General features: G+C 40.8%; 1 protein-coding gene across 1 annotated transcript in view; it reads left to right on the top strand.

Moving 5' to 3' along the window:
- TBCA (tubulin folding cofactor A) overlaps positions 1–4,885 on the top strand; it is a 63,159-nt gene extending 58,274 nt beyond the window's left edge. Inside the window, exons 3-4 of the mRNA XM_055126529.1 lie at positions 1,746–1,832; positions 4,556–4,885. Of these exons, the coding sequence (XP_054982504.1) occupies positions 1,746–1,832; positions 4,556–4,636 (168 nt within the window). The 3' untranslated portion in view covers positions 4,637–4,885. The remainder of the gene's footprint in view (positions 1–1,745; positions 1,833–4,555) is intronic.
- The last annotated feature ends 9,253 nt before the right edge of the window (positions 4,886–14,138 follow it).

Raw genomic sequence — 14,138 nt, 5'->3', positions numbered from 1 at the left:
AAATAGTTCCTGGCAGTTATAATTCATTGTTACAAGGCATAATGTATGATTTATGGTCTTGATAGAAATGTAGTTCATGTATTCCAAATCATGTCATTACTATATGCCTTTGATTCCCTGTGATATGGTCTTTTTGGAGCAATATTAAATGTTTATTTTTGTGTTTCTGTTTCTATGCTGAATTGGAGGACAGAGTTCTTTTTTCCATTTTGTGTCCTGTGTAGGCATTTTGAATTCTAAATGCCTGGTCTTTTAGAGGTGGTGTATGGTAGAAACTGAACTGTGGATCTGCTAATGTCAGGATTTATTTTGTCAGAGTAAGGATTCTTATTCAGTAACAATAGAATAATAATTATTTGTTTCGTGGAGAGCATTATTTCAGTGAAGCAAAATTGGTAGAAAAAAATTTTCATACGTATGTAAATAGACCATATTTTGGCTTTTTAACCTAATGTCTTATATTTATCTCATCCTTTGTATTTTGTATTTGTTTTTGATCCACACTTAGCAGTACTCAAGGGTTACCCCTGGTTCAGCCAGAGAAGTAGCACAAGGATTGTGATTGCTTTGCTGACCCCTGCTCCCTCCCCAACACTGCCTTTGGTTCCCCTGTATCACATGAAGTGGCCCAGCTCATGTGTTCCCTGTGCCCCCCCATGCCAAAAAAAAAAGGAGAGTGAGAATTAAAGTTTACCATTTCTTAACCTGGAGAATATAAATAGAGAGAATCCTTTCGTATTTTAATTTTTGTTTTTGTTTATTGTATGAACCACTAGGAAAAGGAAAAGTGACTTCTTCAAGTGGTTGAAGTTCACAGTGATTTTCATTAAACTATGTCTTAAATTTCTTAATGAAGTTTCAGTTATTGTACCCATTGATTAAAGCTATTTGATTATTTTAAGAAATATTTCTAAAAGATTACTCTCTTTCTGAGAAGTTTCCTATTGCCATAGGAAAAAGACTTATTTGGGGTCCAGCGTCTTGACATTAACTCATTTGAGCTCTCAGTTGTTGATTTTCTTTTATCCTTAGTGATTTGGTATTTTATAGTCCAGCTTTGAAGTGTTTTAAGTCCAAAAGTATCTTCCAGAATAAATATTCCCACATTTAATTCTCTAGAATCTATCTCCAGGAGGAACGGGCAGAAGTTCAGGTTCAGAGGGGTGCCAAGTTGGTAATTTGGCTCAAACTGCATGGGGAGAATAATCTCTCTCCTAAAATGAAGCACAAGGATAAGTAATAACTTTTTATGCATGATAAGCATCAAAAATAGAACCTGCTGGTCTTTGCTTTTCATTTTTCTTTACCTCTGTCTTTCAGTAAGAACCTCCTGCCGTGTGCACACAATGTGATCAATAACTCAATAACTTTTTTCATGCAGTAATTATTTCCTTGTGATATTATCTGAACGTTGTTTTTCTTTATTACCCCAAAGATGCAGGAGATTTTTATATAACCAGCTGATCCCATTTTGGTTAAAGGTTCTTCGTGACAGCAGGTGAAATAGTTTATTTTAAATAGCTTTGTTAAAAGAAATAGTCTATGAAAAGCTTTTCCAGTGCATTTTTACTTAGTACGAGACGATTACCAAAATGGGTTTAAACTTCATACTTTATATGTTTTGCATACAGTATGTTAGTCATTCTTTCTAACTTCTGATAAGGTCTCTTTAAAATGAACCATTCAGTATCTTCAAAGTCATTCTAAGAATTTTCTGAGGTGTTAACTAACATGTTCTTGTTCAGGCTGAGATCCTGCAAGAGTCCCTTATGATGATTCCAGACTGCCAGCGCAGGTTGGAAGCCGCACATACTGACCTTCTGCAAATACTAGTAAGTAAAGACTTCTCTTGCTTGGGCTTCGTTTCTTTCTCAGTCTAAGAGGTGGAAGGCCAAGGTTTTAAATATGATAATCAGTTATTGACGTGCTTTATTTTACTCTGAATACCAGTGCATTTTTTTCTTTTTTCTTTTAATTAGTGAATCACCGTGAGGTACAGTTACAGACTTACAAACTTCTGTGCTTACATTTCAGTCATACAGTGGTCAAGTATCCATCCCTCCACCAGTGCTCATTTTCCACCACCAATGGTCCCAGCATCCCTCCCACCATCCCCACCCCGTACCCCCTCCCCCTACCCCACCTCTGTGGCAGGGCAAAATAATATTAGGACATTTTTAAATAATTGAGTTTAATTGTATTTTAACTTTTACTCCAGTAAAAGTGCTGTGTCTAGCATGTTTAATAAAGTTAATGTTTAATAAAATAAAACAAAATATTCTTTTTATTTAAACTTAATTAAATATCTTTCAGTTAACTTATTATAAGATATACTATTATCCAGCAATAACTTTATCTGGTCTTCATGCATAAAAATCCTTTTGACACCTTAAAAGAAGAGATTCAAATAATTCAAAGTTCCATTCAGGGCCTGGAGTATAGCAGGTTGGTCATTTGCCTTGCATGTAACCAACCCAGGTTCAATGCCCAACATCTTGTATGGTCCCCTGAGCACTGCCAGCAGTAATTCCTGAGTTTAGAGCCAGGAATAACCTCTGAGCATCACTGTTATGACCCAAAAAGCCAGAAAAAAAAAAAGTTACATGAGTTTGAGAATAGGAAAAGAAATCCTAGTATAGGTAACTCTCATTAACTTGATTCTGTGATCACTAGTACTATTGTACTTGCCAGTATAAATGCTTTGTGGAACAGATAGTGTCAGAGTCATTTTATAGTAGACCCTAAGAATAACTAAAAGTCATCTTGTGGACTAGAGTGATAGTATAGCAGGTAGAGTACTTCCCTTGTATGCTACTGACCCGGGCTCGATCCCTGGCACCTCACATGGTCCCCCAAGCCTGTCAGGAGTGGTCCCTGAGAGCAGAGCCAAGAGTAAGCCTCCAGCCCCAGACATTTTGTTAATGAGTAGACTTTATAGATATGTTCTATATAAGACCATTGTATTATTATTTGATATTTTGATAATTGTTTCCTATTACTATTTGAGGAATTTTTAGGATGACCATATATATTTAAAAGAAAATGAACTGTTTTTCCAAAATAATATTAGGACTAAATCTATAGAGAAGGAAGGGAGAATTTTTCTATTTTACCATCCTAATTCTATGTTAGTCTATAGAAACCTTTCCACAACACCATGACTCTCAAAAGGCAAAATTGAAACAGTGATTTTTAAAATATTAGATAAAAGAAGAAAAATACTTTTACAAATGCAACCTGTAACAGAAACATCATAGGATTTTCTGATAGTCACAATAAATCTAATAGGCTATAAAAGTAATAAAAATTACTTGGAGAAAGTTGCCCTTGGGTGATTATTTGCATATGAAGACATGTTCAACTTATCTCTGAGACCTTCAGGGCTTATAATTTACTTACCAAAATATGTTTGTGTGTAAAGGGTTTGGGCTGTTTTGGTCTTAGGAGGGAGAGTGCAGCATATATCCAAGAATGCTCAGGATTTCCTTTGTCTCTGTGCTCAGGGATCACTCCCTGGGGGAAATTATATGTGATACCCAGGATCAAACCAGGGCTTGCCATGAGCAAGGTCTGCGCCTCATTCCTGTACTACCCACCCTAGCCCCAAATGTAAAGATTTAAGCATTTCTTTCTTTTGGGGGGGTTGGGTAGAGGTGTTGGGCCACATCTAGCTGTGCTAGAGATCATTCCTAGTAGGACTTGAGACCAGATGGGGAGCCAGGAATTAAACCTGAGTTGATCTCTGCTGCATGGCAGTCACCTTACCCACTGTATTGTCTCCCAGCCCCAGAGATTTAAGCATTTTTTTGTTACAGTGTGAGTTTAACAAGTTCTTTTGCTTAATCTCTGTCTGTGCTGTTATTACATCTTTATGCCTCCATCTTTACTGACTTGACATGAGTTGCTGGGCAAAGCTTTTTAAAAACGAGTCTCCTGTGTATAACTTACGTGATAGTATTCAATTCATTGGTTATTATTGTGGTATTTATTAACAGCTTTCGTGTAAGTATCTAGAAAATGAAAGACCTCCCTTACATTAGCAAGTGACTCATTTACCTTTCTAATTCAAAGACTGTACTTAATTCTGTGACACTTGCAGCAATCTTTGTTATTGTGTGAGTAGTTGGACTATTTTGACTTGAATGTTGTCATATATATGTAATGTTAGTAAATTCTTTTTAGTTCATATTAATAATTCCTTTTTATAGTGATACTGTGTTTTCTGATTGAAAATAAATTTTTTTTGAGGATTCCAGCATCTGTGTTTTACTTTACTGTTCGAGAATATACATATAGTGAATCAAAATAAAACCTGTTGTTTCTTCCATTACCCAAAAAAAGGAATGAGACTATGGGTAAACTGCACTGCACTGTCGTCCCATTATTCATCGATTTGCTTGAGTGGGCGATGGGTAAACTGAGAAACTGAATTATATTTTGAAAATATTTGGAAATCTTTTTTGTTTTAGCATTTTTGAAGTGACTTCACATATTTAAATTTTAAAAAACTAAACTTCGTAAAGATAAACTTTATTTTTATTGCATTTCATTTCAGGAAAGTGAAAAAGACTTGGAAGAAGCTGAAGAATATAAAGAAGCACGATCAGTACTAGATTCAGTGAAATTAGAAGCATGAAGACTTTCTATACAGGGTGTTTTTGTGCATTTTAGCCCAGAATCCGTCCATTCCATAATTCGTTATTTTACCACTGCTCTGTGTTCAAGTAGGATGAGAATCTAATTATAGATACTTCTGACAGAAGCAAAGTCTGTTTGAAATTTAAATACTTTGCCTCATAACTGGATTGAGTTAAAAACAAGATTTTTTTTTTTAAGTAAAACCAAAACTTTGATTAGCTTCTGAATAAAGTACAACTTCCTAAAGTTTTTTGTGTGTCGGTTTTCTTTTTGAATAGGGGCCACACCCAGTGATGCGGACGTGCTGTGCAGGGAATCTGAATTAGATCCCCATGCTTGCTAGGCATTTAATCTCTCGCTTGAGCTATCTCTTCAGCTTGGCATTTAAACTTGTAAGACTTTTGGGAGAAAAAAGAAAAAACTTAAGTTGTGGTCCTACAAATATTTGTAATGGCTCTGATTTTGGAAGTCACCCAGTTATCACTGGAAACCATCATATACACACGTTCAAAGAATCAGGGAAGAGAAACAGTAGTGTATTTTTCTAATGTTATTTCTAAAGGTATCCTGTTGTGAAGCACTGAATGCATAATTTATATAACAGTTTTTTTAAACTTTTTATTAGTGAATGGGTAAGTTACAAACTTACGAACTGTCATGTTTGCATTTCAGTCATACAATGATCATTTACCCATCCCTCCACCAGTGCCCATTCTCCTCCACCAGTGTTCCCAGTATCTCTCCCACCACCCCCACTATATAACAAAATATCTAAGAAAATTGCTTCATAGGATTGCCAGTGCATTCCTAAATTAAAATGTCGTATGAGAACATGTTAATTTACAAGTATTCTTAGGTCAGAAAAGAAAAATGAGTCACTAAAATTTGGGGCTAGAGAGATGGGTCTGAGTGCTAGAACCGAGCTTCATCCCTGGTTCATCTCTGAGAGTGATCCCTGAGCACCACACTAGAAGCAGCCCGAGCCTCATTGGTGTGACCTATGAAAAGAATTTATAATAAATGTTCAATAGTAGAGGTTTGCATGCAGGAGAATTGAAATAATCTTCAGATGTTCTTAAGTGCCAAAACAGATTGACATGGGAATTGGATGGTGGGCAGGTAGTCTTTACAAATAGGACATCATTTAAAAAAAAAAAAAAAGCATTAGTGTGCTTTATAATATAGTGTCTTGTTTCTACCACTGTAGAGCTAAATATTGTGGTCATAGCTAGTGGCTTCCTGATGAATTTAGGGTTTTCAGCATTTAAGAACATACCAATAAGAAATGAAAGAATTGGTCCCCCACAGAAAAAAGTAATGCTGAAGCCAGCCAACTCTGTAGCTAGGGCAAGCCCAAATCTTGGTAACTGAAAAAGTTCCTGTTTTCCTGTTGTCCTATTGTTCATCGATTTGCTCGAGCAGGCACCAGTAACTTGTTACTGTTTTTGGCATATCAAATACTCGATGGGTAGCTTGCCAGGCTCTGCCATGCGGGCGGGATACTCTCAGTAGCTTGTTATCATTCTTATTTTTATTCTAACAAACCTAAGAAACATATCAACAGCAAGGTAAATAGAAACAAGCCTTTGTTATTTGTTTTCACTGGGGGTGGGAGTCCCAGTAGTGCTGGGCGGCGAGCACCAGGGCTGTATTTGCAGTGTTTGGAATCAAACCCAGAACCTTGGTGCCTGGCAGGCTGCATCACATACTGGATCTCTCAAAAGTCTTGAGAAGCCGCAGTAAACTGTAAACATTCTCTGAAGACTTGTTTTTGAGAATTTCTGATAATTCTGTTTTCTTGTCTCGAGGTACATTAGAATCATTTTTTGTTACGTTTTTTGTTTGGCTTTGTTGGTGAGGTTGGGAATGGGCACACTGGCGGTGCTCAGGGCTTCCTCCAGGCACTGTGCTCAGGGATCTTTATGGCAGGTTCAAGGGACCATATGGGATGCAGGGAATCAAACCTGGGTCAGCTTTGATGCAAGGTGGACATCCTACCCTCTGTAGTATTGCCTCAGCCCCTGATTAATTTCATTTTAACTTGTTTGGTTATTGTTTTTCCTTTGGGATTTGTGGCCATACTGGCAGTGCTCAGGGCCTACTCCTGGCTCTTCACTCAGGGATCATTCCTGGCCATGTCGCTATGCCATACCGGGGATGGAACACAAGTCAGCCACCTTCATGGTAAGTGCCTTAAGCCCAGTACTATCTGTCGGAAAGTTATTTTTTTAAACATTTTGTGCTTGTATGACTGCAGATAAATTGTCCCAAGTAAGGTTGCCTTTCTCTCCCTTGAGCCTCTATCTGTGCCCCAACCATATTAGAGCAGATGCTCAACAAACATTTTCTGAGAGAGAGAAGAGAAGAGGAGGGGAGGGGAGGGGAGAGAACCCTTAATTCCTGGTGATAGAAACTGTGTGAAGGGTTCACTCATACCACACAGGCACATGGTGCATTTCAAGCTATTTGGACCACAAATCACCGTAAACTAATTTTATGTTAGGACCAACTGTATGCACGATTGTTGTAGAGGAGCAAATACCTGCTCATGTAAAATATACCTCTTGCCTAAAGCTTAATTTCATGGGAGGCTTCTTGAAAACAGGATGGAGGGTGCCTTCCACAAGGATGGTTATGTGTGAACTGATAGAAGGTCGAATCTTCCTTACCTTTTCACAATATCTTCTTTACTAAAGTTGATTTAAAGATTGTGTCTGGGGCCACATAAGCCAAGTTACTTACCTTTGCTGTCTCAAGTATACATGAAATCAACGTATTATCAGACTTTTTCCTTTTGGGTGCGTATCTACAGCTGGCAGTACTCAGGAGACCGTGGCATCTCAGCCATTTTCTGGTCACTCAGTAAGTTTCTTGACTCCTTGATTCCCTGTTCTCCCTTAATCAAGCCATGTGATGATTGTTTAAAGGACAAATGTAGTCATACTAAAGTGATACCCTTAGGTCTCAGTTGTCACAGTGTAGGAGCACAAAATTAAGTGCATTGCAGATCTATGTGTCCTTAAGTGTAATATTGAGCGAGTTCAGTACCCTTTGTCCTTGCACAGACAAATTCATTGACTTTGCAGTGTAGATTGGTATAACAGACAAGTGACAGAATATAGTCATGCATCCATCTCTGAGCATCTCGGCATGTTTTTTCCTAAGGCTATGCAAAGGGCAGAGATGCCATGTGTAAGATGACTAAAGTAATGAAATGCAGGCTGGCTCTAATACCATCAAGACCATTTCCAGTTCCTCACATTTTGTTTACTTTTGGCCTGTGCGAATTCAATTTTATAAGAGTGTTCTTCCCCAAATCCTGGGCAGGGACTTTGGGGCAGGGCTTCTGGGACATTCCCATTCTGGAGGAATTAACATCCACAAAACTCATGCTGCTTCTTCCTTTGCCTTATTTTGCGTTGCAGTTCTTTGGGAGGGAACGGAACTTGGCAGTGTAGAAGAAACACGTATCACTAAAACGAGTGCATGTTTGTGAGTAGTGGAAAGTTAAAAGAATATATTGTAATGTTCATTTAACATTTTTGAACTTTCTAGTCAGGAACATTCAAAGCCTAATATTTAAACATTGTCTGATATTACCTGTGCATTGAATCACTTCCAAATTGAGCAGTCAAACCTGGTTAATCTAAATTACTTTGCAAACTTCATTACATTACTTGGCTTTTTAAAAATCCTATCAAATTTAATAAGGACATATCCTACAGCTGGTTATCACTTAAATCTTATTATTTAGTCATTTAGATATACCAAGAACAGATTAATTCTTTCTTTGATGGTGAGTTAGGGCCTTTAAATGTCACTGTAAACTTGATGTGTATGTGCGCAAAAGCTGGTGAAGCATTTGGCATTAAAGGGTTAATCAGATCATTTAGTCCTTGAGACTCTGAGTGCTTTAGCTGGAAAGAAATTGAATGGCTTAAAAATTGTGCACTATGAAACAAGTTATAAGTATTAGTGTACTTGAAATGCTCAAGAGTGCTTCATAAAAATCTACATTGCACTCCACTACTCCTCTTACTGCTCTTATGAGAAGTATTAGTTCATGTATTGGACTAGCACACAGAAAGATATAATTGATTTATGGGACAGTAGGTCTTCACTTTTCTTTTGTGCTTACTGTTGCCTGCTGTGTAGTTGCTTTCAAAGTCTGGAGAAAGATATGTCTCAAGAGGTTAACATTTTAAATTGCAAAGAGCCTTTTCAAATTTAAAAACCTGGCCTGTGCAGTGGTATAGTGGGGAGGATGTTTGCCTTGTGTATAGCCTACTCTAGCACCCTGTATGGTCCCCCAGGCCCACCAAGAGTGATCCCTGAGCACAGAGCCAGGAATAAGCCCTGAGTACAGCCCTATGCAGTCCGAATGAACAGCAAAAATGGCGGGGCTGGAGTGATAGCACAGCGGGTAGGGCGTTTGCCTTGCACGCGGCCGACCCGGGTTCGATTCCCAGCATCCCATATGGTCCCCTGAGCACCGCCAGGGGTAATTCCTGAGTGCAGAGCCAGGAGTGACCCTTGTGCATCGCCAGGTGTGACCCAAAAAGCAAAAAAAAAAAAAAAAAAAAAAAAAAAAAAAACAGCAAAAATGGCAAGTGTAAAAATCCCCAGCATAAAAAGAGAAAAAGAGCTGGAGGGAGGGGCCAGAGCTATAGCACAGCGGGTAGGACTCTTGACTTGCACGTTGCTGACCCGGGTTCGATTCCCCGGAATCCCATATGGTCCCCCAAGCACCACCAGGAGTAATTCCTGAGTGCAAAAGCCAGGAGTATTCCCTGAACATTGCTGGGTGTGACCCAAAAAGCAAAAGAGCTGGAGGGAGTAGAGGGAAAGGCCCTTGCTTTGCACACAGCCTACGCTAATTCCATCTCAGCACCTCATATGGTCCTGAGAACCAGGCTTACCCAAAAAAAAAAAAAAATGGAAATACCACTCACAAAAGAAATTCAAGTGTTTAGTTATGTTTCACTTCTGTAGTATTCAAAATCAGAAATAACACGATATTTTTAAGAATAAATACCTGTTGGGCAGGTGTGATAAAGAATGAGCAAATGAGATTAAGTAAATGGAAGTGAAATATTGGGGAATAAAGAGAACCACTTTCATTATATGCAGGTATAAATTGTATGCCAGGAAAACAAGCCACCGATAAAATAAAAGTCACAACAAAGTGAAAATACCTTGTCAAATATGAATGTACAGAATTGTATACCTTCATGGATTGAATGTGTGGATTGAATTGTGTTCTCCCCTTGAAGAAATGGTTGAAATCCTAACCTGAGATGTGGATGTGTTTGGAAGTAGGGTTTTTGCATATGTCATTAAATAAGATGCATTAATTAATCATACTAGATTTTTTTACTTTGTTTTGGGAGGCACAGGGCAAAAAAAAAAAAAAAAACCAGTGCTCAGCGCTTACTGTACCTGGGTCTGCTCAAGGATCACTCCTGACTGGACTCAAGAGGACCATATGGGATGCCGGGGATCAGACTCGGGTTGGTCCTATGCAAGATAACTGCCTTCCCCACTGTACTCTCTGGCTTCTCAGATAGATCTGAACCTGATCTGACATCACGAGAAGACATGGTAAAGCCTGGGAAGAAGCCACTTGCCCACAGAGCAGATTGGAGGGCTGTAGTGGCACACTTGGAGGCACCACGGCGGAAGCAGGAGCCAAAAGGCAGAGTACTGGTTTTTCCTTTCAGCCCTAGACAAGGCCTTGAAACACCATAATGTTTGAACTTCAGCTTCCAGCTCTCTGACAGCTTCTGCTGTTTCAGCCACCCAGTGTGTGCTGCTTTGCTGCAGCAGTCCTAAAAACTGGTATCTAGAACCCAAAAGCTATTCTTTATGCCAATAGTAAGCAAATAAAGTGAAAAGTCCCTACTGAGAGAGGCTTAAACTACTTATACTACATATGGAATATTAATATCTAAACATGGTTTCTCCCTGTGTCAATTCAGTGAAATACGAATACAGCAGGGTGGGGAGGAGAAACTTTAGATTTTAAAATCAAATTTCAAAATGTTTTCGTTGCTTCCTCCTCCTCCTCCTCCTCCTCATCATCATCCTATTGATCGTCAAACTTCTCAAGCGGTCTCAGTAACGTCTCCATTCGTCCTAGCCCTGAGATTTTAAAAGCCTCTCTGTACTCGTCCTTCCCAGCGATGCCGCATTAGAGGCTCTTTCAGGGTCGGGAATGAGACCCAGCTTGTTACTGTTTTTGGCATATGAATACACCATGGGGAGTTTTCGAGGCTGCTCTCCCACATGGGCAGGAAACTCTCGGTAGCTTGCCAGTTTCTCCCAGAGGAGAAGTAGGCTATAAGATATTGCGTGGCCGCACGCTTCCGGGAGCTTGCTTTTAAGTCTCTGGATGTTGGCCGTTGATGGGATTACAGCAGTTTCTGGGTGTGACTGCCTAGCTACTGGAAAGTGGGAAATCTGGGCGGAAGAGGCCCAGTCCTAATCCGAGTAGGCTTGGAGGTCTCAGCCCTGGGTCCCACACACCTGGATTCCTCTGCTGGTACCTTCATGCGTGAGGCTCATCCAAACGTGTGGAGAGGGGCCTTGAGCATGTCTGTGGCTAGGCTCCGGAGGTCTTTCATTGCTTATAATTTTTTAATTAACCTTGTTTTTAAAGTTGTCTTAAAAAATTTAACAGGAAGCCCTACACACTGCTGACCTGGGTTTGATTCACGGCATTGCATATGCCGTGCCCCCTCACCCCCAGAATAGCTAGATACAGCCTAAAAACCACCACCACAACGAAAGATAACTAAGAAACAGGTGAGAGTAGCTGGGAAGGGGTTATAAAAAAGAACAGTGCTGAACTGGTTGAACTCTACAAGAAGAAAACATCCAACCCCATCAAAAAATGGGGCGAAGAAATGAACAGAAACTTTACCAAAGAAGAAATACGAATGGCCAAAAGGCACATGAAAAAGTGCTCTACATCACTAATCATCAGAGAGATGCAGATCAAAACAACCACAAGATACCACCTCACACCACAGAGACTAGCGCACATCCAAAAGAACAAAAGCAACCGCTGCTGGAGAGGATGTGGGGAGAAAGGGACCCTTCTACACTGCTGGTGGGAATGCCAACTGGTTCAGCCCTTCTGGAAAACAATATGGACGATTCTCAAAAAACTAGAGGTTGAGCTTCCATTTGACCCAGCAATACCACTGCTGGGAATATATCCCAGAGAGGCAAAAAAGTATAATCGAAATGGCATCTGCACATGTATGTTCATCGCAGCACTGTTTACAATAGCCAGAATCTGGAAAAAACCCGAATGCCCTAGAACGGATGACTGGTTGAGGAAACTTTGGTACATCTATTCAATGGAATACTATGCAGCTGTTAGAAAAAAGGAGGTCACAAATTTTTTATTTAAGTGGATCGGCATGAAAAGTTTCATGCTAAGTGAAATGAGTCAGAAAGAGAGAGACAGACATAGAAAGATTGCACTCATCTATGACATATAGAATAACAGAGTGGGAGACTAACACCCAAGAATTGTAGAAACAACTACCAGGAGGTTGACTCCATGGCTAGGAGGCTGGCCTCACATTCTGGGGAAAGGGCAACTCAGAGAAGGGATCACCAACTATAATGTAGTCGAAGGCCATGTGGGAGAAGGGAGTTGTGGGCTGACTGAGGGCTAGAGACTGAGCACAGTGGCCACTCAACACCTTTATTGCAAACCACAACAGCTAATTAGAGGGAGAGAACAGAAGGGAATGCCCTGCCACAGTGACAGGGTGGGGTGGGGGGAGATGGGATTGGGGAGGATGGGAGGGATGCTGGGTTTACTGGTGGTGGAGTATGGGCACTGGTGAAGGGATGGGTTCCCGAACTTTGTATGGGGGAAGCATAAACACAGATGTGTATAAATCCGTAACTGTACCCTCATGGTGATTCATTAATTAAAAATAAATAAATTTATTATTAAAAAAAAAAAGAACAGTGCTGAGAACAACTATTCACTGTTAAAACAGGCTCAAGTTGTTGCACCTTGAGTTCCCCAAACTCAGTGAAAGCTGCAGAGCCCACACAAGAGAAATGAACAAGAAGCTTTATCCATCCACCCTGTGTACTGCAACAGGTCAGGGACACTAACCCTCAACCCAGACCTCAAAACTCCTCGAAAACTAAACTACATTCCCGTGTGCCAATTAAACATACAAAATTAGCCCCAGTCTGGCCACGCTACTCAGGGTCAGAGCCCACTTTCCCACAACTTATAAGAGAGTCATTCCAGGTGTTTCCAGGGATTCTGCTGAGAATTAGTCAACAGATCTCAGAGACAGCTTTTAACCCTTACGTGGCCCAAGAGCACGTGCCTGAAGTTTTACCAATTCAACATTATCACAGTCTCTTGACGGGTTAGGGCTTATCAAAATAATTGTCATTAGCTGTATGGTAAAGCAATGGATGTCAGGGGCTGGGTTCAGCTCTCGTATTTGCTTCACATATGCAAACAAGTGGGGGGCAGAGGGGTGTCAAAATAAAATTGACCAGATCTGTAGCTTGGATTCAGTCCCGAGTCCGAGAAATGGAGCACTCCTCCCTGCCTCTAAAGCTTGTCAAGGACCAGTCTGCCCCACAACTTGCCCTTGGTACTTAGCACAGTGTCCCACAGTGACACTAATCAGGTCAAACCCTTCAAGCTTTCCCAGACTTCCTGCAGTACCAGAGATTGAACTCAGGACGCACACACACAAGGCCTCTCCCTGCCTGAATAGGGGTATGGCTCTCCAAGCTGCGCGCTGCGCTCCCACCAGCTGGCCTCTTGATTCCTCCCCGTAGAACGTGGCTGGTGGCCCCGCAGCCTCAGTCCTGCTCAGAAAGCCACACGCAAGAAGGTGGGAGACACAGCTTCTCATACGCAGGTGGGTGGCCTCCTTTGTCAAGAGTTAAGGTGGAACGGTCTTCCAATATTGTGGCCGTGAACTGGCCTCTCTCTGGAGACTGTCCAGACACAGAGGGCAGCCAGAGTCACTGCCGGCCACCCCCCACCCCCCACCCCCTTGGCAGAATGTGCCTTAGTTTGCAAGTTAATCTCGATTAAGGGTTGTCCTTAGAGTCTTGCAATAGCCCTTTCACACCCATTTCCATCAAAGATACTGACTGCTGGGAAAGGAAGCCACATGTTTGGTGGGTTAGATAGTTGGGACACACACCCAGCAGTGCTCAGGGATCACTCCTTATAGGCCTCGGGGACCATCTGCGGTCCAGGGATCCAACCCAGGTCAGCTGTGTGAAAGGCACCTTCCCCTGTGTACTCCCACTCCAGCCCCAAACCATGCATTTGAAATCAGTGTGCTAGGTCTTACGGGAAAGAGGCCGAAAGAAACCTTTTTTCATTGCATCATTTCACTGACTACTCTGCAGCTGCCCAAATCATCTCACAGAGTAGCGAAAGAGAGAATTAGAAAATTGCAGATTCTACAGGCCATTCAGCTGACCCTAACTTA

This window comes from Sorex araneus, chromosome 1 (assembly GCF_027595985.1).
Source record: "Sorex araneus isolate mSorAra2 chromosome 1, mSorAra2.pri, whole genome shotgun sequence".
NCBI classification, from domain to species: Eukaryota; Metazoa; Chordata; class Mammalia; order Eulipotyphla; family Soricidae; genus Sorex; species Sorex araneus.
Note: the sequence above shows the minus strand (reverse complement) of the source record. Positions and strands in the feature narration are given on the sequence as shown.